Source organism: Pongo abelii, chromosome 7, assembly GCF_028885655.2.
Source record: "Pongo abelii isolate AG06213 chromosome 7, NHGRI_mPonAbe1-v2.0_pri, whole genome shotgun sequence".
Taxonomy (NCBI): domain Eukaryota; kingdom Metazoa; phylum Chordata; class Mammalia; order Primates; family Hominidae; genus Pongo; species Pongo abelii.
Genome location: NC_071992.2, coordinates 15144584 through 15172451, shown reverse-complemented (window position 1 = coordinate 15172451; position 27868 = coordinate 15144584). Strand labels below are relative to the sequence as shown.

At 37.8% G+C, this 27868-nt stretch overlaps 1 protein-coding gene across 3 annotated transcripts in view; it reads left to right on the top strand.

Moving 5' to 3' along the window:
• Positions 1–27868, top strand: part of DLC1 (DLC1 Rho GTPase activating protein) — a 524846-nt gene that overhangs the window by 103993 nt on the left and 392985 nt on the right. For all 3 annotated transcript variants that reach the window (XM_054561211.2, XM_024250985.3, XM_024250984.3), the window contains exon 2: positions 592–1739. In XM_054561211.2, coding sequence (XP_054417186.2) covers positions 717–1739 — 1023 coding nt within the window. In that variant the 5' untranslated portion in view covers positions 592–716. The remainder of the gene's footprint in view (positions 1–591; positions 1740–27868) is intronic.

The following is a 27868-nucleotide window of genomic DNA, read 5'->3' as shown; positions in this document are numbered from 1 at the left end:
TTAATATGTGCTAAACTGGATTATTCCATGTTTCTTAGTCACTCCCTGGAGTAACCACGTACTGGTCATTTGGGTTCGGTGTTAGCTCCTTCACACACTAATACATTACACATGCTGTCTCTATAGCCCAAGTTTTGCATGAACAGTTCCCTGGTGGCTTTCGCTGTGATTCAAACCAAACAGTGAATAGATTTATTTAACAACTTGTGTTCTCAAAAGTAAATCAGGAAAGCATGCAAAGCTAGAACAACATGTTTCTTCCAGTGATTTTTATTAAGTATTGCATTTCACATATTTTCTTAACGGAGTTTTAAATGTTCAGTATTTGTATCTTTGTTCATTAATGGACCAATCCAACTGCCTTTAAATTCCTTTAAAAGTATTGCTGATGATTTTTATCAGAAATATTCAATGTAAAATTTCCTTCTAGTATTAGGCTTCTTAAAGAAATGACGTTATTAAAGCTACTAAACAGAAGCTTTATAAAATCTCTTAACTTTAATAGCATAGATTAAGTTTTCTCTTTTCTAAGATATATTTTGACTTTAGAAATGTATCTGTGACTACATATTTTTTTGAATTTTTTAATAGGTGGTGAAATGACAGAACTCATTCCCTTCTTTGATTGGTGATTTTGAAATAATCTTTCATCAAGTTCCATCTCCTTTACCCTCATATGGAGTATATCTCTCTGTCTGTTGTTAAACTATGATGACATGTCTGTAGCTATCAGAAAGAGAAGCTGGGAAGAACATGTGACCCACTGGATGGGACAGCCTTTTAATTCTGATGATTGTAACACAGCATGTCATCATGGACTAGTAGCTGACAGCTTGCAGGCAAGTATGGAAAAAGATGCAACTCTAAATGTGGACCGCAAAGAAAAGTGTGTTTCACTACCTGACTGCTGTCATGGATCAGAGCTGAGAGATTTTCCTGGGAGGCCAATGGGTCATCTTTCAAAGGATGTGGACGAAAATGACAGCCATGAAGGTGAAGATCAGTTTCTTTCTTTGGAAGCCAGCACAGAAACACTAGTGCATGTTTCTGATGAGGATACCAATTCTGATTTATGCCTTACAGATGATAAACAGGTTTTAAATACCCAAGGGCAGAAAACATCAGGCCAACATATGATTGAAGGAGCAGGCTCCTTAGAAAAGGCACTGCCCATCTTACAAAGTAACCAAGTTTCTTATAACTCCTGGGGAATAGCTGGTGAAACTGAATTAACACTGGTAAAAGAAAGTGGGGAGAGAAAAGTTACTGGCTCTATAAGTAAAAGCCTGGAGCTTTGCAATGCAATAAGCTTAAGTGAAATAAAAGATGCAACCAAAGTAGATGCAGTTGATACTTTGAATGTGAAAGATATTGCACCTGAGAAACAATTGCTTAATTCTGCTGTAATTGCTCAGCAACGAAGGAAACCTGACCCCCCTAAAGATGAAAATGAAAGAAGCACCTGCAATGTACTACAAGATGAGTTCTTGGATATTCCTTGTACAAACAGAGGACTGCCATTATTAAAAACAGATTTTGGAAGCTGCCTTCTGCAGCCTCCTTCCTGCCTCAATGGAATGTCAGCTGAAAATGGCCTGGAGAAGGGTGGTTTTTCACAACATCAAAACAAAAGTCCACCAAAGGTCAAGGCAGAAGATGGCATGCAGTGTTTACACTTAAAGGAGACCCTGGCCACCCAGGAACCCACAGATAACCAAGTCAGACTTCGTAAGAGAAAGGTAAGACGTATGCACAGATTCTCTGGCTTTTGAAATTTTGTAAATATCCTTGGATTCATCAGGTATCATTTTGCTTGGATTAAAAAGATATGAAGATGGTTCTTTTGCCCTGTTATGCAGATGCATAATTCAAAGACTAATCCACTTAGTCAAACCATCAAAATATGTAAAAATTAAAGAATAATAATCTATCCGTTTCACTAATAATACGTATAATGGTTTATGAATATTCTATTTCAGAATTGTGTTGAAAACAGGATTGGTATCCCTTTCTTTAGTTGGAATTAAATAGCCACCAGATAGCTCATAAACATGCAGTTCAAGGCATTCTGTAGAGCGATTTCCAATTTTTATAAAGAAAGTCATGGTACTGTTATAGCATTTATTTGGGCATATTTCTTTTTCTCTTCAAAAAGAGTATGTTTTCATAAGAAAAAAAGGGTGGTATAAATCACATATTTAAAATAATCCCTTCACATATACAAAGGCTAAACTACTCTCACTCCCAAAATGTGCTGATGCCATTGTAAGTGATACCCTGGTACAGTCACCATCAATAGATATATCATAGTCTCTGTTTCTTGCCACAACTGTTACTTAACTGCTGACCAGAAAGGGCTAATAACTGCAACTATGTTTTATGCTACAGCCCCTTTGACTAATTCTAAAGATGCCATCCTCCCGAGAAGCTTTCAGGTGAGAGAAGCAAGGGCTCAGACTGTGCTACCTGAATTATGGCTTAGCAAGTGAACCCTTGACCAAAACCTGTCTTTTCTATAGAATTTCCCCACATTTTTCCAAAAACTGTAGTGAGTTATAGTCCTGATGTAAGTCCAAGGACAGTTTCTTCTTCTATAAACCCCACATGGCCAGTGGCATGGAAGAAACCCTGCATTTTTGACACCGGTATGCACTGATTAAAACATACATCCTTGCCCCTCTCTTGATACATTCATCCATAACTGCAATTCTCCTAAACACAAAACTAATGTTCTTTGTTCTGTTAAACTGGGGCTATCTACCATAAGAAAAAAAAAATCTCGTACTTTCTTTGTAGTGAAGAAATCTGGTTTTCATAGACTGTGGTTTTGCTAACAAACTAGATCAGTAATGTGTCGTGAGTTAGTTTTAATGAAGTCAAAGACTTTACAGCAAAAATCAGTGTCCACAAGCTATATGCCAACAGAGCAATATTGTGCTTCTGGCAGACTCTGCCTTCCTTACATAAGTTTTATGAAAATGTTAATGCTCCATAAAGTTGTTATGATTAAAATGTTTAGGTCACTTTTTCAGAAACTTTCACATATCCTATCAAATCTGTTTGAGGGAATGCTGTAATGACATAAGACAGTATTAACTGACCAATGGCATAGCTCCCCTAAAATAAAACAAACTCCACCCAACTTCCAATGGAAACATTAAACATTCCAGAAACATATACTCACCACTTGAACATTTATATCAATACGAAGAATGCTGGAAAGAATTTACTCTTGGACATGTCACTATAGCATGGTTGCCTTTTGAGAGTTATAATTATATCTCATTAACAAGTTCTAACTTAAATATTCTATTTTAAGCATTCTGTCATTCTAAAGTGTTGTGACATTGCCTGATGGAATATTTACTTTAACTCTACAACCCATTTAGGATGCCTTCTAATAAATAGATTAAATGAAAACTTTTAGGTTGGGAATGTATCCTAGAAAACTACAATTATGGGAGAAGCCCTTAGAACTAAAATGTGTAAGAATTTTTGTTTTATGCATTATTGGATGAGTGTTAAAATACCATTGAATTGGCAATTCGCCATTTTTAGAAATTTACCAGAAGAAACAATAGAGCATATTCATAGAAAGATATGTATGAAGGTGTTCATCATTATATTGGATGTTACTGAAAGAGAAATGAAACAGTCTACATTTGCATCAATAAAGAATTTGTTTAGGCCAGGCGTGGTGGCTCACGCCTGTAATCCCAGCACTTTGGGAGGCCGAGGTGGGCGGATCATGAGGTCAGGAGATCAAGACCATCCTGGCTAACACGGTGAAACCCTGTCTCTACTAAAAATACAAAAAATTAGACTGGTGTGGTGGTGGGCAGTTGTAGTCCCAGCTCCTCAGGAGGCTGAGGCAGGAAAATGGCATGAACCCGGGAGGCAGAGCTTGCAGTGAGCCGAGATTGCACCACTGCACTCCAGCCTGGGCGACAGAGCGAGACTCTGTCTCAAAAAAAAAAAAAAAAAAAGAAAGAAAGAAATGGTCTAAGAATTTGTTTATTATTTATCTATTGTACGGAATACTATGCTGCCATTAAAAAGATAAGAGTGAGATCCAAGCACACTAACTTTTAAAGAGGCTCATAATATAGTATATCTGAAAAACAACAGTAGCAGACCAATATGTATAGATAGCCAAACCTTAATGTCAAAATGTGTATGTGTCTGTGCATGTGTGTGTGTGTGTGTATGTGTGTGTGTGTATATATATATACATACATATATATATGAATGTAGACAGTAATATAAACCTCTCTGTATGACTGAATAATATGTGAAATCCTGGCTAAATAGGCACAAAATTGTTAACAGCAATTACATTGGATGAGTGGAATTAAAAGAACAGAAGGACGGGTTTTCACTTTTTACCCCATATAATTTCTATAAAAGATCACAGAATTATGTATGAAATGCATATGCTGAACAGAAATACAAAAATAAAATAATATTTAGTATAAAAACTGAGGCATTTTCTGCATGGCACAAAACAACCTTTTATCTGCATTATTATGATGATTCTTACTGCTTTTATAAATTATAAACAAATATTTATAAAGTTTTTCACACTATTAACAAGAGTTCTAATCTAGCTGATGCCTAGTACTAGTGCAACTGGTTTAGAAGAGGTAAGTTTTTTGGAGGCACACATGTGCCACATTTTCATGTCTGTAGGGAATGTGGTGGCAAATGGTCAAGGGGTAGAAAGAGTTTGCTAATTGTCTATATATTTAAAACTGTTTGTCAGCCATAGTAATACCTGTAAGATAAGAACTTGGAAAAGTGAAATCGATTAAGGCTAATATCATTTTAGTTATGGAATTGGAATCAGCTCATTATCTGATAATCATGTGATTGAATCAAATCCTTCAAGAAATTTGTGCACATTGATTTCTTTTGTCAAGATAACATCAAGTTTCTAAGACTTGAAGAAAAAAATAAAAAAGCTTATAAGGGTGATCTTCAAAATGTATTGAAATAGTGATCTAGAGATATCATTGTACTTTTGATAAAAATTATCCTTCCTTGAAGCCCATAAATCTTGGCAGGCATTCATCGTTTTGCAAAGCTTAGTTTTACTTAGTTTCCGATGATATTTCAGACTATCAGAGTTTAGTCACACACATATTTATTAGGAGTCTCAATTGGATGGGATTACATTTGTAGTATACGTACAAGTATATACTATTATTTGTAGTATGTATGTAGTATATAGGGGATCACAAATATCGACCTTTTAAGCCAATAATTCCTCTAAATAGGATGAAATATATAATGAAATTGAAGCCACTGATATCAAAGGAAAACCAAACAAATTGTGAGCAAATGTAAGGGAATGCGCCATAAGGTTGGGTGACATATGACCAGCACTCACAGGGCCTGGCTGGTCTCTGGGGTGAGGCGGCTGGTTAAAAGCAATTCTGAGACAAATTCCAAAGTAGTCTGGAGGAGGGAGACAGTCTAAGAAGTGGTCTCTTTAAACCAGACGAGATGTGAAGATGGAAAACATTTAGGGAAAGACTTGAGGTTAGACATTTTTTCTTAAAGAAGTGGTTTACTAATTAGAGAGAGTCCAAAATTCAGTCTTCTGTAAAGACTACTTAAATAGTTCTGAATTTTTTGAATAACCATAATAAGTATATAAATGTCTGAATATATGTTTATTTGCTCACATAAGACAAGAAATAATCCATATTACAAAGCAAAATAAACTCAAAAAAAGATGCAAAGATAATCTGAACTTTAAGAAGACACCTAATTCTACATTCCAACAAAAGCCTCATATTCCAAAAACAAATTAAATGAATGTTAGGGTCTTAGTTTATCCCTCAGGTTTGTGTGTGTTTGTTTATTTCTTTGAGATGGAGTCTTGCTTCCTCACCCTGGCTGGAGTGCAGTGGTGTGATCTCTGCCCATTGCAACTTCTGCCTCCTGGGTTCAAACAATTCTCCTGCCTCAGCCTCCTTAGTAGCTGGGATTACAGGTGTGCACCCCCACATCCGGCTAATTTTTATATTTTTAGTAGAGATGGGGTTTCACCATGTTGGCCAGGCTGATCTCAAACTCCTGACCTCAAGTGATCCACCTACCTCAGCTTCCCAAAGTGTTGGGATTACAGGTGTGAGCCATTGTGCCCGGCCTATATCTCAGTATTAATTAGGCTATAGATTTGGCTGCTATCTCAGAAAGCATAATAGTGGTTCAAATGACATATTTCTCTCACACACATAAAATAGGGATAAGAAGTTCTGAACTAATATGTAGGCTCTATGCCTTCAGAATCCACACCCCTTTTATCTACCCTCTCTGCTCTCGAGTCCTCATCTGTATTCAAGTCAGTGGGAAGGCAAAAGGCTACAGGGGTGATCACACCCCTGTGTACAGGCAGTACCCAGCTCGTCGGCTTCACTGCAATTTCATGGGCTAGAATTTAGTTGTATGGGCACATCTAGCAATAAAGGAACTGACCATTGGAATCTGCTTTCTGGACAAGCATATGTTCGCTAAAAGTTCTATTATCAAAGAAGAATGGGACAATTTATATTGAGAGATAACTCATAACATAAATATTGAGGAATACACTCTAACATAAATATATTCCACTATATCGTGACATGTTGTGAAAGAAATAACCAAGCTGCATATACGTTCTGTGGTATTCTGTATAAATACTAGGTGCTTTAATTTCATACAACAGAATACCTTTCCTCATTATGAAACTATTTGATATATTAAGTGATGTTTATCAAATGCTATATCATTTCTCATAGAAAAACTGTCCAGGAATAAAACGTTATATTGTACATACTGTACTTTAAATCTCTGGAAAATATAATACATTGTCTATGCCTGATAAAAATCAAATATTTTCTCCTTATTCTATATTTAAAATATGCAAACATTTGGTAAAAGAACCCCCATAGCTGAAATGATACTTTCTTTCCTTTCTATCCCCTGAATGCTGATGGGGGAGACTTGTAGCAAGGGGGGGATAACATTGACCAATGGGTGACATAAAGAAGATAGTAAATTGTGCAGAAAATGGAATGAACCAAAGCAGGAGGCTGGCTGGGACAACATAAAAGGAAAGGAACTATTCTAAGAAAATAAGTTCTAGTGCTCTATACCTCTTTACGTTGTAAAGAGGTATAGAATGCATTGTAATTATATTTAACAATATAACAAGTATTGTAACTGTAGTTAACAATAATATATAGTTTCAAATAGCTAGAAGAAGGATGTTGAACGTTCTCAGCACATATGTTCTCAGACATGATCAATGTTTGGAATGATGGCTCTGCTAATTACCCGGATCTGATCACTAAACATTGTATGTATCACAACATCATCTATGTGCCCCATAAGTTTATAAACAATGTTTATGTATCAACTGAAAAATTTTTAATTAAAAAAATAAAGATTAAAACAAGAAAGGAAAACCTAAAAGATAGTTAAGCCAAGCCTCCAGACTAATGTAGCAAGATATGTGGAATGAAAGCAAGGACAATGAAGGAATTAGCTTGTGAATAAGCTTAGTATCAGCCAACAAGGAGGGAAGGAATGTAAAGCAGGGTAGGTATATATAGCTCTGCAGATAAGTTCATAATAATAGTATTATTTTACACTAAGCTAGCACTGGTTTCAATGACACAGGCCTGTTGAGAAGATTGTGCTTCCTAAATCCCCTTGTTTTGACACTTGTTTCCCTAGGCTAAAGATTGGAGCTGGCAATGAAAGCTTATTTCCAAGTGGTTAGTTTGTGTGTAAGTTCATAACAAGTTCCTGTGACAGTTCTTATCCAACATGTTCTAAGTGAGTTTTGTGTCCCAGGTAAAGCCAATAGCTTTGTAAATAGCTTATTTTGTGCTTCATTGGGCCACTGAAAACTATCAAATAATTTCATGCTTTTTAAACTGGTTTTTGCCTTATAAATAACCAGAAAGCCAAAAATATATTTGCAGATATTTGGGGCTCAAATAGATTGTCTCATGACAAATAAATATAAGTCTCCTAAAACCAACTCAAAATGCAAAAACATTTAATTGTAAGATAAAGGAAAACACTAGGTATAGCGTCTGGTAAAATCAATCAATAAATATTGAGCATTTTCAATATCCCAGGTGCTATTCTATGTGCTTGGTCCACCACCATGAGCCAGGTAGCAGAGTTTATTCCATTGCAAAGCATCTAGTCACTGAAATCCCACTGGAGATTCCAAGTAGGGCTTCCGTTTGACTGACTTATAGGGCTGGCACTGAAGAGAGGAGAGAGTAGTGAGAGAGGTGGAGGGAGAGAGAAAACAGAGAGAGAGAGAGAGAGAGAGAAATTGATAGAAAAAAAGGACAGGCTAAAATAGGATACCAAAAATAGCACTGGTCATTTGTAAAGAAAAAAATAAATACAAGTCTTTGACAAAAAGTGAATATGTAGCAGGCTGGAATCAGATTCAACTCTAACAGGATGATGTGGTTATCACAAGCAGGAGTTAGCAAAGAGACAAGGAACATGAACTTGACTCCAGGGATTATAGAGCTGATGGAGCTAAATCATTGCTATTTTTTTACATCAGGTGATGACCAGAGCCAGCCTTATGGGCTGCATCTCCAACAGGCTAGAGGTGGAACCCTCAGATAAGCTCATATTTCAAGATCCTCAAATGTTTTACTTTTTTTGGGGTGTTTACTTTCCCCAGTTTTCTCAGTCAAGTTAGTTGCTCAATTCTCTCTATACCCATAGAAGACTTATTACTGACATGATGTATATATTCCTACTATAATCCTATGTATAATGTATAATAAACAAATTCATTGGAATCCAGTTGATTCCACCACTGCTAACTAAAATGTAGCTCACTGAGCGCAATTATTCAACCTTGTGTCCACAGTGCTTAGAACCTGTTCATAAATGCTAGAATGAATGAATGTCTTCATTGTGGTAAGATATGTATTTTCAGAGGATAATGCCAAGTGTCATGAGCCCAAGTTATAAAGATGCAGAAGAACTTAAGTCATACAACCACCACCATTGGCCACATATCCCCTCTCTGTTTTGCCTGCTAGTTCCATGCTAAATCAGGATGTGAGGGAAGAAGAGGGACAAGGGAATCATGTAAAATCTGGATCTCTGAGGAAACCTTCAAGACTGAGATCATTATTACGCTGTGCCACAAAAGAACTCACTAATCATAACTAGTCAATAGCAAACGATGAGTACTAAATGTTATCCCGAAGATACTTAGCTGTATCCAGAGAGGAGTGGACAAGGATGAGTGTAGAAAAGGAAACTGTTAGAATATCCATTCACGTATATTTTATCATTTAATTTTATGTATGTTCTATAACATACATATTAATACACAAGTGTATGTGTTATTGTTTATAAGTAAGTAACATACACATGCTTGCAGAGGAGTCCATATCAAAAATGGCAGAGGCCACTGGTCTAGAAATTCCATAGTCTTCTGGTTAATGTCACTATAAGGAAGTTGGGGGTGGAGTGGAGAGAAGATGACAAGAAGAATAGAATAAGAGATTGAAAGACAAATGATTGGGGAGATTGAGAAGCATTTGTTTACAGAGTGTCAAACATTGACAAATTCTTTTTTAATTTTCATTGTGAAAATGACATAAAGTTGGGAGATTTGCTGCCAGATGCCTTTAAGGCTATATATATAAAAAATATTAAATCTGAATATATATATATAAAATATTAAATCTGAATATATATATATATTCAGATTTAATTACCCTCACTCAGAATATATATATATTCTGAATTTATATATATATATTCTGAATTTATATATATATATATTCTGAATATATATATATATGTGCATGTGTGTGCGTATATATATTTATATAAATTCTGAATGAGGGTAATTAAACCTGAACATTCCTTGTTCCAGATATTATTGGGAAAAAAAAGTAGTTACGATGTATGAGGGGCCTCTGATCTAATCAGTGATTGGGACCAAAATCGCACATTTACATCAGTTGTTAACAGGATCATTAATGAGTTCGCATTAACCCAACATCAGCTTTTATTGGAGAAAGAATTAATACACTTTTATGATATTATTTTAAATAATGAATGGTTATTTCAGAGCCATTTGTGCATTGGAGGCTATCATAATAGTGAAACTGATTTAGCTTGTTCCTCATGGATTTCTGTTACTATAAACCATGACCAATTTATTAATCTTTTAATACCAACAAAACCACCATAGGTTTTGGCTGTCTCCCTCGAAGAAATGCCAATATCCACACAAGTTGGGATAACTCACATAACCTATGTAACAGAGTCCTGCCTCTTATCTGGGCACCAGACACAATGGTGCCAACAGGATCTGTTTGTTTTCTGGCTCATGTTCTTACAAATAATGTACTTATCCCTTGCTGCCAACAAGATCTCTATTCCACAGATAATTTTCTAACTGTAAAGAAAATTATAGTGCTTTTTAAAGATAACCTCACCAATTTCAAAGGAAATATAAGCAACTGGGAAAAATAAACTTTTACTCTTTTCTTAGTTCTAGTTCTATATTGACATAGGAATAAAACTAGTGATTAACGAACTTCTTCAATTTTTTCACTTCTATTTTTTGAGCCAATGAAACTTCAAAAGGGTTTACAGCTTTTTATGCACATTAAAAATTAACCCAGAGGTTTTTGAAAATATTGAAAGAGCATCATTATTTGGTCTAGAAAATGAATGGCTTGGACTGAACTTGATTTTCCAGCCAAAAGAGTAAGCTGTGATGAGGAAAAAAAGCGCAACCTAAAGTGGGGGGTGTTATTTAACCTTTGTGAGCCTTTCATGCCCCTGGAAAATGGAGAAAACAGTCTCGGCCTTACAAGGTTGTTAGGAACATTAAGTAAAATGGAAAATCTGATTAAACATCTACATAGTACAGCACCTAGAACAATGGTATTTTTTAACCAGAATTCGAGATGAGGATCTGACAGCCAAACAAATGAAGTGCAGAATTATTATATCCGAAAATAATGCAAATTCTAGTAGAATCTATATTCACAGCATATATAACCAGCCAGCGTAAGCAGCTTCTTCAGTGGGAAATTTCTGGAGTCCTGCACTGCCCAGGGTTAAGTGTCCACAGATTCTTCACTATGCCTAGGACAAAATAAAGAAGCCAACAGCCTCTGAAGCCAAACTGCCTGGGTTTCAGTCTGCTTCCCTCACACGTATCTTTCTAATCTTGTAAGTTATTTAATCTCTCTATGGCACGGTTTTTTTTTTTCATTTGTATAACAGGATTCTCCATCTGTTGTTAGAAAGATTAAATGAGTTAATATATACAAAGTAGTTAAAAGTGTCTGTGTACACATAGTAAACACCTTGTGACTTCAGCTATTATTAATAGTAGCAGCATTTTGTGTGTGTGTGTGTGTGTGTGTGTGTATGGTGTATGCGTTTTACTAAATTGCCCTAATTATAGATCTGAGAGTTTCTTAGAAAAATCTCGGGGCCGGGGGCGGGGACTGACAAATTTCGAGAGAGAACTGAGAAAGTATGTCAACCCACATGGACATCTGAGCTATCAAATTTTATCATTAAATAGTAGAGCTGGCCAGGAATAGTGGCTCACGCCTGTAATCCCAGCACTTTGGGGAGCCAAAGCAGGCAGATCGCCTGAGGTCAGGAGTTCGACACCAGCCTGACCAATATGATGAAACCCTGTATATATTAAAATACAAAAATTAGCCGGGCACGGTGGCATGCACCTGTAATGCCAGCTGCTCGGGAGACTGAGACAAGAGAGTCACTTGAACCCAGGAGGCAGAGGTTGCAGTGAGCCAAGATCATGCCATTGCACTCCAGCCTGGGCAACAAGAGCAAAACTGCATCTCAAAAAAAAAAAAAAAAAAGTGAGCCTAGAATATGCATTCATTGGCTAAATAAATATTTATTAGCTTCTCTTTCCCATGCACTTTGCTATGTGTGGTGTAGAATAGGGATAAGAATATATATGCCTTCTTACCTAAAGGTGTTTACACATTAGTAGGAACAATGTAACACACAAATAACTAACTTTCATATTAAGTGTAATTAACTTCAGTTAGTTTTGAACTACAAGTAAAGTTATATCTTAATTAGGTTCCAACATAATTAAAGTTAGAAAGTATTCAGATCGTCAGAGATCGGGGTAAGGGAGGATCCCTTTCCAGATGGGGAGGTCAGAAAAGTGTTCGCTCAGATGGTGTCTGGACTGAGCTTTAAAGGATACGCTTTAGATTTTGCACTTGTGGGAATAAATGAGGGAAAGGGATCTCTTTGTGGCATTTTAACTGTTCTGTTTTCTGTTTCTGTCTTCAAACTTCTATTTTTTAGCTAAGTAATTTCTGGGCTCACCATATTTTAAAAAATTACCTAGATTTCAATATACTAATGAGTCCTGAAAATGATGCTGGCTTTATAGCTAATTTATAGTTAATTTGCTCCCTAGCTAGTATTTGATTAATTAATAAAAAGCTAAACGAAGATTGTGGAAATGTGCTTCGTGACTAAGGCATTAGCAGGAGATATATTAACAAAATGATTCAACTATGAAATACTGATATTAGGTATTCATTCCCACTAATTCTCAGTTCCCTCACTGATACATAAGAATCATGTACGGAATGTTTTTAATACATTGTTTTATATAGTTTTGACCAGTTATAACAAGGTGATTTATCAGCATAATTGACTGAAAGTATGAGAAGTAAAAAGGCATGAGAATAATTCCTCATTCATTAAAACTTCAATGTTGATCATATTTCATATTCTACTGACATACTGGCCTTAGGCATAATTAGAAATTTTCTGTAGTATCACTTTGAAGAGGTACCCAAAGGTATTTCAGTCAGAGTGTAAAGCAGACAAGAAATGTACTTCATAAATACCTGATAAAATGTAAAATTTCAATGGTCACCTTCTCTAAGTGTAAAAGAAGAGATTTTCAGGCCTGGTGCAGTGGCTCACGCCTGTAATCCCAGCACTTTGGGAGGCTGAGGCGGGTGGATCACAAGGTCAGGAGTTCAAGACCAGCCTGGCCAAGATGGTGAAACTCTGTCTCTACTAAAAATACAAAAATTAGCTGGGCATGGTGGTGGGCACCTGTCATCCCAGCCACTCAGGAGGCTGAGGCAGAGAATTGCTTGAACCCGGGAGGCGGAGGTTGCAGTGAGCCGAAATCATGCCATTGCACTCCAGCCTGGGCAACAGAGTGAGACTCCGTTTCAAAAAAAAAAAAAAAAATTTCTAACTCTAAGAACAGAAAATGGGAGCCTGCAGACCCTGTGAGTTCAACAACTCTGCTGTTCATCTTCTTTTGTTACAGGATAAACTTGGAGTGGGAAAGATTAGTGCTGAGGTTCAGCGTACTGTCTTAATTTTTACCATTATTGTATAAATTTTGAGATTGAACGTCAATTTAGGGCATACAATTCATTGATGAATCTCTGAATGAGATAAACTTTTTCTTAAGAGAATTATGACATGTAGATAGCCCAAACCTACGGCAGGAATATTAAGAATAAAGTAAATTTACTTAACAAAAATATTATGGATGTCCATTCATTTTCAGTACCTGTCATAATCATCCACAACTGGAAATGCAATATTTTGCTTCTTGCAAAAGTATACTCTTTATTGAAACCTGGAGTAGAAGAGGTGACAAGCACAAAAGAACCAAGTGGTCACTACCGCAGGGACTACATTAGTAAGTCGACTAATTGTGCTCTGATCCCACATTTCCAAAGGACTTCCAAAAGGAAACCGCAGCAGGCTTCCCTTAGAGGGCCTGTGGATAATTTGCCTCACCCCATCCACAAAAGCACAGGGAGATGGGACTTTGAGTCAGTATCACAGCTGACCAGTACCTACATTAAGAAACAATCTGCCAAGTTCTTGTGTACAGAATGATTATTTCTCACCCTAGGTATTTGCTGTTGTGTAGTTGGGACTTTAATTTCCAGTCCATTCATCAATCACGTCCCTTGCATTTTGCCTTCATTTTGTTGTACGATAATCACAAGATCTTGAATATCCTGTCCTATGTTCATTTATCCAACAAGCAGGTAATTGCTCAGTTGACTAGACCATGCTAGGTGTCATCTTACAAACAAATAAGGATGAAACACCCAGAATTTGCATTTCATAGGTTCATGGAATGTTTCAATTGGAAAAAAACTAAATACCCTTGCATTTCATTTGAACTAAAATAAAATGTGTGGGTATTGACAAGACTAAGGAGCTGTAACTTAGAATGTTAACAGTGGTATGTCATGGTACCAATGTGAAGTTGCTGCCCCACAGAGAAAATGCTGAGTTGAACATTATTATGGAAACTCTATAATTTAAAAGTAATCAGAAAGAATTGGCCAACATCGAATGTAACACAAACCTAATATTAAGGTTTTTTTTAATGATGAAAGGAAATGTTTCATGCCTCTTTCAGACATTTGTCTACTTTGTGTGCAGGGGGAAAAAAACATCTGAGAATTTAACTGCCATTTCAGGTATACGCTGACAAAAACATAAAATGGATTTTTTAAAGCAAAATGGAATGGAGTCTAAAATGAGCTTTGTTTTTTCTATGTTTCTCCTGGTTTCTAGTTGTGTAATAAAAATTTGCTTTTTCCTAAGGCATGAATTTTCATTTCATTCGATTATTCTGTACTCTTTCCCCATGGTCAACATAGACTTTTATCATAAATGTGATCTCTGTCCACTTAAAAGTTACAAAGTGCTTTCTCTCAGATGTTCACAGTGTTTGGATTGAGGCATGATAAATCTTAAACAAGCTGAAAAGTATTTCAAACAAGTCCCATGCCATGAGCAATTGTCAAGAGGGCAGAGGATAAAGGAAGTTAGCTAGCGGATTTCTGTGTACTCATCATGCAAATTTTTCTTTTAAACATGTCAATGATCACACAAAGCACTAAATTTTTATAGTTCAAATTCTGCTTAGACTGGAAACAAAAAGCATGCTAAGTTGTGCATCAGCCTTTCCTGGGCAACTCAAAATGGAAATAAATCTATTTTTGACATTTCATGCCTGATAGTTATTGGAATCCTAAATCTTCAAGCCTGACCATTGAGAGAATGTATCTTCTGATAGAGAATAAGGGAACAATAGTTTTGTGGGTTATGTGAAGTCTGTAGATTACGAGATTTAATTTCTAACTTTCACATACGGCTTTCCATTTTTAAGAGGACGAGATTTACTCAGGAGATGTCAGTAGATACGTTACTACATTGATACAGTGAGTGATGCATACAAACTGCTGCCCAAGATTTGCACCTCCAGTATTCCCTTCTAAAAACATAGCTGTGCAGTGCCAAGCTAGAGTTCCAGTTACTGCACAGAATGTCACAGCAAAATGTGGTGTACATAAGGTCATTTGAGAGAGCAGAAAATAGGGTAGGGTGGCAAGTAGCAACAAGAAGTGCATGTTCAAACAAGGACAATGCTACTGTCTCTTTTCAAGCTATGTTGAAGTCATTTTAAGCCTATTGTTTGTTTATGTTGAGAGAATAAAACCGAATATTGTGGCTAACAAAAATGGCTACACTATGGTTTTCTATACAGCATCAGGACTTGGGAAAGAAAAATAAAAGTCAGTCTCTATGTAGGAGAAAATAGTAGAATTGTGTTAATAGAATTCCAAAATCCCTGCTATTAAAAGAAAGTGTAAAGGGGCTACGAAGCCATGTTTAAAGTACCAAAGATTTAAAATAGCCACCGCACTTAAGGTGAATCATAACCTTGTCTAGGGATTTTTATTGTTGTTCTATGTTTCAAATCCTGGAGAGCTGTACTTGACATAGCATTTTCAAGTAATGGGTACCATTTCAACCACTTCATGAGTGCTTAATTCTGGAAAAATTATTAGCAAATAAGCAAATATTTTGTCCTAAGTTTCCTGGTCCAACCACTGTGAGTCCCAGGGTAATCTCTCTTCTGCTTGCTAGTCATAGCGCACATCCCTGTCACAGTCAGTAGGTACCCAGGTGAGAAGGACGAGATGGACTTTTTCTGTATATACAACAGATGGCCTCTAGGGACTGTTTATGTTCAAAGTGACATATTTACCTTCCCCACTGTTGCTGCCATTAGTTCCTTCTGGGCAGAATTTCATTGCCACTCTGATAACACCCTTCTGGATTTTAACAAGGATGTTGCGAAACTATGAAACCAAGAAAACTAAACAGATACATAGAATCAAGAGTGAGTTGTAAGCAATAGCCATCACTCATGTGTTCAGTTCCATCCTTTCCTTAAGGAAGGAGTTTAAAAGTCAATTTACTTTGAAGCAAAGCAAATTAAAGTGTATCCATCGCTCCAAAAACTAAAGAAAATCAGTCCAGGCATACAAGACTTATTTCAGAAATTAAACATGTTTATTGAGAATGGCTGCTAGATTCATATTGTTATCTGTGCATATGTACCTGTGGGCTAGTCATCGGTAGAGAAAGTTAAGCTAAAAAACAGAGACTGAGAATGAATCTTCACTTTAGAAACACTGTAAAAATGCATCTGCAAGCTTAGTCTTATTTAATAATTCTAATGAACATAATAATTTTATATCTTCACGATCTCGTACCCATTTCCTTTACCGTCTACCATCTTTTCCTCAAATTACTGCTACATTTTCTTAACTGTCCTCTTGGCCTTTGGTCCTAACCCCTTCCAATCCATATTCCATACTGCAGCTCAGATTGTCTTTATTTCATTATTTACTTTTTTATTTATTTTGAGATGGAGTCTCGCTCTGTTGCCCAGGCTGGAGTGCAATGGCGTGATCTGGGTTCACTGCAACCTCTGCCTCCCAGGTTCAAACAATTCTCTTGCCTCAGCCTCCCTAGTAGCTAGGACTACAGGCGATGCTACCACGCCTGACTTTTTTTCGTACTTTTAGTAGAGATTGGGTTTCACCCTGTTGGCCAGGCTGATCTCGAACTCCTGACCTCAAGTGATCCAACAGCCTCGGCCTCCCAAAATGCTGGGATATTACAGGTGTGAGCCACCACACCCCGCCCGAGATTATCTTTAAACAATGCAAATCTGTACTTCTCCCTTCTATTGATTCAAAATTCCAATATGGAAGACATGGTTTTCAAGGACAGTCACAATCTGGGCCCTGTTCACCTATGCCATCTCATCTTGAACTTCTCCTCATCCTACACTTTACAGCAAACTTAAACTTTTTCCAGTTACCTCTCACACACTCTCTCTCCCTGAAAGCTCTCCCAGCTCACCTCCCTGCCCTTGCCTAAATGGTTTTTGGTCATTCTTCAAGTTTCTTCTTACATGATACTTCACTTAAAATGTCTTCCCTGAACCCCTCAAAAACTGAATTGGGGCCACCTTCTAGGTGTCTCTGTGCATCCTGCAATTACGTGCCCTAGCATAGCCCCTGTCACACTGGATTGGAATCATCTATTCACTTATCCATACTGTAGTGATTGAATTGTGGCCCCTCAAAAGGTACATGCACATTGTAACCCCTGGAACCTGCAAATATGATCTTGTTTGGAAAAAAGGTCTTTGCAGATGTAATCAAGTTAAGAATCTCAAGGTGAGATCATCCTGGATATCCCAGGTGGACCCTCAATCTAATGACAAGCGTCCTTATAAGAGACAGAAGAGGACCAGACATGGACACACAGAGAAGGCCATGTGAAAACAGAAGCAGAGATTGGACCGATGCAGCCATAAGTAGAGGAGCGCCCAAAGCCACTAGAAGCCGGAAGAGGGAAGGAAAGATTCTACCCTAGAGCCTTCTGAGAAAAGCACAGCCCTGCCAACACACTTTGACTTTTGGCCCCTAGAATTGTGAAAAAAATTCCTGTTGTTTTAGAACACTTAAGTTTGTGGTGATTTGTTAGAGCAGCCTCAGGAAACTAGTATACAAACCTACAATTCAAACTGTAAATTCCTTGAAGACAGGGACCATCACACTCATTACTTAGTCACCATTCTCTCCTTAGCGCCTAGCATATGCCCGGTGTACAGCATGCATTTATTAAATTTCTGTTGAATGAGTGACTGAGTGAAGACAAGCACGGCACTTCAAGCATTATCTTATGTCACAATAATCATTAATCCTATTCTCTCTCTGTCTGTCTATTCCAGTTAAATCGCGTAATCACGTCAGGCTATATTGACTCATCTTAAGTTCTACCTAATATCTCTCAAGAAAATGCTAATAAAGGATAACTATGACCTATAGTTAATTACATGGGGACATCTCTACATTAAATGCACCTTATTTGGCTTGATAGAAAACATGATTTCTATAGCTATAATTATAAGAATCCAAGATTCCTGAATCAATTCCAAGCTTTAAATTATTTCACTGCTTAACCTGAATAAAGACACTTCTAGTCAGACAGCAGTGCTCTATTCATCGACTACCTATTTTTATCTTTTTAATATGTAAATGATACATGCACATGGCAAAAGAAATTATAAAATGAAAAGTTGAACTCTCTCTCTCTGACTTGTCCCATTCTTGCAGACACCATGATTAACTATCTCCAATCTGTGCATTAGCTATATAACTATAAATACATGCTTCCATTTATATACATACATATTAATTAATGACATTACATCAAATTTATTATGTCCACCTGTGAAAGATGGGGTATTTCCTTTGTTCATTTAACAAATATTCTTTGACTGTTGTATTCATTTTCTTGGGCTGTTGTAACAAAGCACCTTAAATTGCATGCTTAAAAGAACAGAAAGTCGTCATAATTGTGAAGTCCAGAAGTCTCAGATCAAGGTGTGGGCAGGGTTAGCTCCTTCAGTTGGCTCTGAAGGAGAATTGGTTCCTTTACGCTCCCCTAGCTTCTGGTGGTTTGCTGCTAATCTTTGGCATTCTTTGGCTTGAAGACTTGTAGGCATATTATCCTTCTATAGGCCTTTATGTTTACATGGGTTTCTTTGTGTGTGTGTGTGTGTGTGTGTGTGTGTGTGTGTGTGTGTGTGTGTATGTCCAAATTTCCCCCTTTTTTTTCTTTTTGAGACAGAGTCTCTCTCTGTCGCCCAGGCTGGAGTGCAATGGCGCTATCTCGGCTCACTGCAAGCTCCGCCTCCTGGGTTCACACCATTCTCCTGCCTCAGCCTCCCAAGTAGCTGGGACTACAGGCGCCCGCCACCACGCCCGGCTAATTTTTTGTATTTTTAGTAGAGACGGGGTTTCACTGTGTTAGCCAGGATGGTCTTGATCTCCTGACCTCATGATCCGCCCGCCTCAGCCTCCCAAAGTGCTGGGACTACAGGTGTGAGCCACCACGCCCGGCCCAAATTTCTCCTTTTTTTAAGGACATCAGTTGACTTGGAATACTGGCCTGTCCACCTCTAATATGACCTAATCACAACATGACTAGTTACATCTACAAAAACCCTATTTCCAAATAAAGTCACATTGTGAGGTACTGGGGATGACATTTCAACATATGAATTGGGAGAGGGGTCCAGTTCAACCTATAACCAGTGCTTATGTTTTGTGCCAAGCACAGTTCCATATAACAGAACAATGGGGCTGTAAATTTTCTATCAGAAACTTACATTCTAATGGAGTCTGGTATTCTCATACTTGCTCAAAACTTCTCCTTTGTAACAACGGACTTTTATTATTATGTCTGTTTTCTTCTTCCAGTATTTAGCTTTATGAATGTCAGTTATTTATTTTATTTGAAATGCTTATTCTTCTGTTTGTTTGTTTTATTTATTTATTTACTTTTTGAGACAAGGTCTCACTCCTATCACCCAGGCTGCAGTGAGTGGCACAATCATGGCTCACTGCAGCCTCAACTTCCCAGACTCAGGTGATTCTCCCACCTAAGTCTTTCAAGTAGCTAAAACTACAGGCATGCACCACCATGCCTGGTTAAGATTTTGTATTTTTTTGAGGAGATGGGGTTTTGTCATGTTGCCCAGGCTGGTCTCAAACTCTTGAGCTCAAGTGATCCAGCTGCCTCGGCCTCCCAAATTGCTGGGATTACAGGCGTGAGCGACTGTACCCAGCCTATTTGTTGATTTATTCATTTTTAATATTTTAGTTAAATTCATTGTCTTTCCATTTCAAAAGTGTAGAGAATCATGATCTCTCATACCCATTTCCTTTATTCTCTACCATCTTTTCCTCAAATTACTGCTACATTTTCTTAACTGGCCTCTTGGCCTTTGGTCCTAACCCCTTTCAATCCATATTCTACACTGTAGCTCAGATTATCTTTACTTACTTACATATTTATTTATTTATGTATTTTGAGACAGAGTCTTGCTCTGTCGCCCAGGCTGCAGTGCAATGGCATGATCTCAACTCATTGCAACCTCCGCCTCCCAAGTTCAAGCGATTCTCCTGCCTCAGCCTCTCTGGTAGCTAGGACTACAGGCAATGCTACCACGCCTGGCAAATTTTTTATACTTTTAGTAGAAATTGGGTTTCACCCTGTTGGCCAGGCTGGTCTCAAACTCCTGACCACAAGTGATCCCCTTGGTCCATCTCTCTTCTCCTTCCTACTTTGTATCTTAATTTTTGTTGGTTGTATGAATTTTGCATTTTTATGATTTTAGCATATGTATTCTATCTAATGACTATTATCATTCTGTGCTTCATCTATAGGATAAAGATTCAAAGACCACAGCAGTCTTTATGATACATAAATATTCACTCCAGAACAAAGCAGTAAAATTGGACCCACAGGAAGCAGATATAGCCTCTATCTTTAAAAGGGAGATCAGGCAGGCATCAAGTTCTAACAGATTTTCTTTTATGTTCTTTCTATTTTGTTCCTGTTTTCTATGTTATGCATCTTTCCCATGTCCATGTTCTTTATCTTTCTTCTTATTTTTCTGGTTTACATATCTCCCGGAATAACTTAATCACATTGTTGTGCATATATTTTTAAGCTTTTATGGGTCCTTGTTTGGCTCATATTTCAACCAATAATCAAACAAATTTAACTGTCTATGCTCTATTTTTTCCCTTGAGAAACTTGATGATATTTTTCAACTCTCCTGTGACCCAGTATTCTATATTAGAAGATCTATATGTCACACTGATGCCTGTCTTTTGTAAATAAGTTGTTTGTTTTTGAGACAGGGTTTTGCCCTGTCACCCAGGTTGGACTGCAAGTGGCGTGATCATAGCTCACTACAGTCCCTACCTCCTGGGCCCAAGTGATCCTCGTGCCTCAGCCTCTGAAGTGTCTGGGTCTACAGACATGCACCACCACACAGGCTGATATGTATACTTTTCTTCTTTCTTTCTTTTTCTTTCTTTCTCTCTTTCTCTGTTTCTCTCTTTCTCTCTTTCTTCTTTCTTTCTTCTTTTTTCTTTCTTTCTTCTCTTTCTCTTCTTCTTTTCTTTCTTTCTTTTCTTTTCTTTTCTTTTCTTTCTTTCTTTCTGAGACAGAGTCTTGCTATGTTGCTGGGACTGGTCTCAAGTCTCAATCAATCCTCCTGCCTCAGCCTCCCAAACTGCTGGGATTACAGGTGTGAGCCACCTTGCCCAACCAGTAGCTTGTTTTTAATTCTCTAGATAGTCAAGATATTTTTCCTCCTTGGAGTTATAAAAGTTATCAAAGAGCAGCTTTGTTTCTTTTGGATGCAACCTAATGTTAACTAAAATCTTTCAATCTGAGAAGCTATAATTTTTATCAGCTTAAAAAATATTCCTTCCAATATTTTATGAGCGTTGCCACCTCCCATTGTTTCTGTTGTTTCAGCCTAAAATTCCTATTAGAGGTTTTTTTTTTAATAACTTGTATCTATGTCTCTTAACTTCCACCCATTATGCGACTTTTTTTTTTGTATTTTTGCTTTACTTATTGTGAGATCTTCTTGACTCCCTGGACCAGATCAGCAGCTTGGTCTTCAGATATACCCATTTTATTATTCACTGTCCTTTGAAATATTTGTTGTTGGAGTCATATTTTTAACTTTCTTATTTTCCTTCAGTTACCTAGTCAACAAATAAATCTTAAGCGCTTAAAATGTACTGAGCACTCTTCCAGATGGAAGGGATACAAAATAACATCTTTTCTCCAAAGGACCTACTTTCTACAGGAGGGAAGCATAAAATACAACAGTAAACCAACTAAGGGGTGGAGTGAACTAATGAGAGAAAAGAATCAGAGTGGAATCCTAGAAGCTGGGTGAAAAAGCTGTTTCTGAAAGGAAAGTAAGATCAAATGTCTCAAATGCTATGGACAGACCCAAGTAGACCAGAAGAAAACTGGCATTTGATAGCAGGAGGCCCACAGGCCAGCTTGTTTAGGCAAGTTTTTGTGGGAGCATCTGCTTATTTTCAGAGGGTTCAAGAACAAAAAGGAGAACAAGAATTGAAGAAAGTGAGCAAAATTATGTATTAAAAATTCAATAATTGCTATAAAAGAAAACAAAGAAAGCCAGAGAGGTATTTTTTAATAATTTTATTGGGAGACATTTGAACATTATATTTGGAAGCTGATAGAAATGATTCAGTAGAGGAAATATTATTGATACCTGAGGAGAGACAGTTCTAGCAGTGATAGCCTTGAACTGATAAGAGGGGATGGGATCCAGTGCTCAGAGGAAAGATTGGGCTTAGACTTTAGCTAAGAGTTCATCCCTTAACAGGAGGTCTTGCATTTTTTAGCTATGAGTTCATCTTTGAACAGGAGGGCTAGACTTTAGCTAAAAGTTCATCCCTGAACAGGAGAGAAGGTGAAGAATATGGACTGACGTAGATTGAATATGTGTCCCTGTCCAAATCTCATGTTGAATTGTAATCGCCAATGCCAGAGTTGGGACCTGGTGGGAGGTTTTTGGTCATGGGAATGGATCCCTAAGGCTTGGTGATGCCTTGGTGATAGTGAGTGAGTCCTTGTGAGCTCTGATCATTTAAAAGTGTGTGGCACCTCCACCCACCCTTTCTCTCTCTCACTCACTCCTGCTTTCATCACGTGATGTGCCTGCTCCCCCTTTGCTTTCCACCATGATTGTAAGCTTCCTAAGGCCTCCCTAGAAGCTGAGCAGATGCCTATACCATGCCTCCTGTATAACCTGCAGAACCATGAGCCAGTTAAACCGCTCTCCTTTATAAATTACCCAGTCTCAGGTATTTCTTTATAGCAATGCGAGAACAACCTAATACATGGACGGTGTTCTCTGCCTGGTTTTCCCTAGTACCATGTTCATGTTTTACAGAGGTAATATTTTCTCAAATCTCTCTGAAAATACTAATTACAGGGATTCTCTTAGAGGTTTTTTAATATGTTATTGGTATTACCTGAATCATTTCTTTTTGTGTAGCAGTCTGTTTCTCTACTATTGATGTTTTTTTCTAATGATTTAGTGATCTTGGTTGATATTTCCTAGTTATGACTAAAGAAAATTGGTTGGTTGGTTAGGATATGATTTCTCCACGATTGGTGTAGGAATATATTATTTATGTGTCTTCCTTTCTCGTCTCCATCCCATCCAAATCCTCATCTCAGCATGTGGAGGTGATATAATAAATTGTTTGCCATCTCTCTGGATCCAGTATTCTCTCTTATACAAGCTCATTCTACACAGTCTAATCAGATTTAATCTTCCTAAGAAAGCATCATCACTGGATTATTTCCTTTTGTAAAAGCACTAACCTATGTCTTGGTTTTTTATCAAATGAAGATCATATTTCCCAGACTGCATTTTTTAATCCTCTGTGATTAGTCCTTGTTAAAATTTGAAGCCCTACTCTCACTACTATAGCAAAGTGTTATAGAAATACAATGTACATCCATGCTCCTGGTCTTCCACGGGCTCTTACTGCCTCTCAGTAGTGGTTCTACATACCTGATTACCTCACACCAGCACTTACCGCGCAACTGTTTCTGTGTCTTCCGCTTTCTTTAAATTACCAAAGCTACATCTTCCACGCTGTCTCCTTGAAGATATGCTCACTGAGGAAGGAAGAAAAATGAATGGGGATTAGTATTTTTTTTCATCTTGTTTGAGAATAAACCTGAGGCCCTGATTTGGGGTTACTACATGCTCATTGAGGGCAGAGAGCACGTGCTTCCTCTGTGTAGCTTCAGTAACTGACATGGAATAGTAAGAAATAGGAAGTTGTCTAGCAGAGAGATGGGTGAATAGATGTACAAATGAGTGAGTCCATATTCCCTAAGCCACAATCCACAATACAACTCTCTATTTTCAGTAAGGTTGATGTAGGAGAAAAGCACAACTTCCCTTGCTATGTGCCCAGAAAAAGAGAAAAAAATTCGCTTACTGTGCTGTCTTCTTATGTCCTTGGCACTGATGTTTTAATCATCTTCTTTGATTTCACATACATGAAAAGGTGTATCCTACAATAAAATTATGATAATTTGCATAAATATGTACATTTGTTAATTCAATCACTAATTCATTAATTCAGTGGTTTTTTTTTTACCATTGAACATTTGTCATTCTGTTCAAAGATGAACAAGATATTCAAAGATGAATAAATGATTGTCATTCTCCTCAAGAAACTAAAAAAAAAACTTGTAAGAAAAACATTCATAACTCTAACATCTTATGGCACATGCTCCTTTCTATTCATTCTGGTTTGTCTGGACCACTCTGGTCTGTGTCTGTTGTTTCCACATCCTGCCTGGTTAGCTCCCCACTTCCCTCTCTGGAATGTCCCAGTTAGGTGATAAATTACATGGTTGACTATGTATTAACCATACTAAAAAAAAAAAAAAAACTGTACCGTATGTGGATGTGAAAATGAAAATTTGTCTCATCTCCTCTTCAAACTTTAAACTTCTTAAGGGCATAAGAAAATTATGTTGGAATTACTGAAATACACTTGCTTATGTTTTCAATCTTCCTAATATTTTCAAAACCTCAATCTAGATTTTTTAAGAGAGATTAAACTTTGGATAATTAGCATAATGATTTAAAATATCACAAAACAAAGCTATTATCATTGGATGTTCACAGAAAGCCATTAAAAACTTTTATAAAGCAATGAGTGATGCTAATCAGGGTTCTGAAGCAGTATTATAAGCGCTTCTTATTTATTCTATCTAAAGCACAAAAAGTGTAAAATGCTTTTTGCTTACAACTGGATGTATTTCCCTCATCAAAATTAACCCCTGCAGTTTCTTTCTGCTTCATGAGGCAACCTACTTACTTTTCCTATGCCCTAGGAAATGGTAAACATTATCTTGTGGAAGTTTAGTTTCACAGGTTCAGTATTCAGTGGATAACTGGTTGTGAAATAATGACCCAAGTATGTGGGAACTACAGAAAATACCAGATTGAAGGGAGTGATGGCAGTTTAGGTTCATTCTCGTCTTAGAGTCTGCATAATTTCACTCTAGTTTTCCAAGATGGCATGCATAGTCTCCTTCCCATCACAAGTTCAGTTCTTGACCCCACACAGCCAACACTTGACACTCACTGCAGCCTCACTTTTAGCCTCATGTACCTCAGTCCTTAGTATGTTCTTCTAGGGATTTGAGTACCAGCCTCAGGGTTTGTATTTTCCCCAGTTCACCTCCAAGCTGGAATACACTGAGGAATCTCCTCTGGAAGAGTTTGTGGTGACAGCTATGTTCTTTTCGTTGTGAAACTACTACTGTTTATAATCTATATTTTCTATGGTCACTATTCAGAATAGGGTATTTTATTCACTTTCTTTCTCTAATTCACTAAGTAAGTCCAAAAATCTCCATGGCTTCTGGGCATATGCTAAGAATAACAGGAAATTTATTATTTTAACCACTGTGCTTACCCAGAAACCAAATATAAAAGATGACCCTTTACTAGGCCCTCAAAATCAGAAGACTAATGTCCTTTCGAACCAGAATGGAAAATCAATATTTTCTTCAAAGTAAAGATTTTTTGGAAACAAACTTTAATAATTAAGATATCTGTGCTATATCATAGGGAACACCTTTTTTTAAAGGCTGTTTTAACAAAATTCAACCCTGATATAAATGTTTGAGGCATGAAAGAAAAAACAGCAATCAATATTTAGAAACTTATTTTCTTTTTAAACTGAAATTATGGTCTGAGCCCTTTGGCTTATTTTTTTTTTAAATGTCATTTTGCTGGATGCAGTGGCTCACATCTGTAATCCTGGCACTTAGGAAGGCTGAAGTGGATGGATCGCTTGAGTCCAGGAGTTCAAGACCAGCCTGGGCAATATGGCAAAACTCTGTCACAACAACAACAATGAAAAATGCAAAAATTAGCTGAGCGTGGTGGAGCATTAACCCAAAAGTCCACAATCCTAAGTATCATCTGAGACAAGGCAAGTCCCTTCTGCCTACGAGCCTGTAAAATCAAAAGCAAGTTAGTTACTTCCTAGATAGAGTGAGGGTTCAGGCATTGGGTAAATTCAGCCATTCCAAATGGGAGAAATTGGCCAAAACAAAGGGGCTACAGGCCCCTTGCAAGTCTGAAATCCAATGGAGCAGTCACATCTTAAAACTCCAAAATGATCTCCTTTGACTGTATGTCTCACATCCAGATCAGGCTGATGCAAGAGGTGTGTTCCTATGATCTTGAGTGGCTCTGCCCGTGTGGCTCTGCCCATGTGGCTTTGCAGATTTTAGCCCTGCTCCCAGCTGCTTTCACAGGCTGGTGTTGAGTGCAGCTTCTCCAGGCACATGATGCAAGCTGTGGGTGGATCTACCATTCTGGGATCTGGAGGACAGTGGCCCTTTTGTCACAGCTCCACTAGGCAGTGCCCCAGTAGGGACTCTACATGGGGGTTCTGACCCCACATTTTCCCTCTGCACTGCCCTAGCAGAAGTTCTCCGTGAGGGCCTCACCCCTGCAGCAAACTTCTTCCTGGATATCCAGATGTTTCCATACATCCTCTGAAATCTAGGCAGAGGTTTCCAAACCCCAATTTTTGACTTCTGCACACCCACAGACTCAACACCACATGGAAGCTGCCAAGGCTTGGGTCTTGTACCCTCTGAAGCCATGGCCCAAGCTGTACCTTGGCTCCTCTTATTCATGGCTGGAGCAGCTGGCATGCAGGGCACCAAGTCCCTAGACTGCATACAGCATGAGGACTCTGGGCCTGGCCCACAAAACCATTTTTTCCTCCTAGGCCTCTGGGCCATTGATGGGAGGGACTGCTGTGAAGACCTGTGACGTGCCCTGGAGACATTTCCCCCATTGTCTTGGGGATTAACATTCGGCTCCTCGTTAGTTATGCAAATTTATGCAGCTGGCTTGAATTTCTCCTCAGAAAATGGGATTTTCTTTTCTATCACATTGTCAGGCTGCAAATTTTCCAAACTTTTATACTCTGCTTTCTTTATAAAACTGAATGCCTTTAACAGCACCCAAGACACCTCTTGAATACTTTGCTGCTTAGAAATTTCTTCCACCAGATAACCTAAATCATCTCTCTCAAGTTCAAAGTTCCACAAATCTCTAGAGAAGGGGCAAAATGCTACCAGTCTCTTTGCTAAAACACAACAAGAGTCACCTCTGCTCCAGTTCCCAACAAGTTCCTCATTTCCATCCGAGACCACTTCAGCCTGGACTTTATTGTCTGTATTACTATCAGCATTTTGGGCAAAGCCATTCAACAAGTCTCTAGAAAGTTCCAAACTTTTCCACATTTTCCTGTCTTCTTCTAAGCCTTCCAAACTGTTCCAACCCCTGCCTGTTACCCAGTTCCAAATATGTTTCCACATTTTTGGGTATATACAGCAGCACCCCGCTCTACTGGTACCAATTTACTGTATCATGACAGAAGGAAGAAGAAGCAAGTCACATCTTAGATGGATAGCAGCAGGCAAAACAAGAGAGCCTGTGCAGGGAAACCCCCGTTTTTAAAACCATCAGACC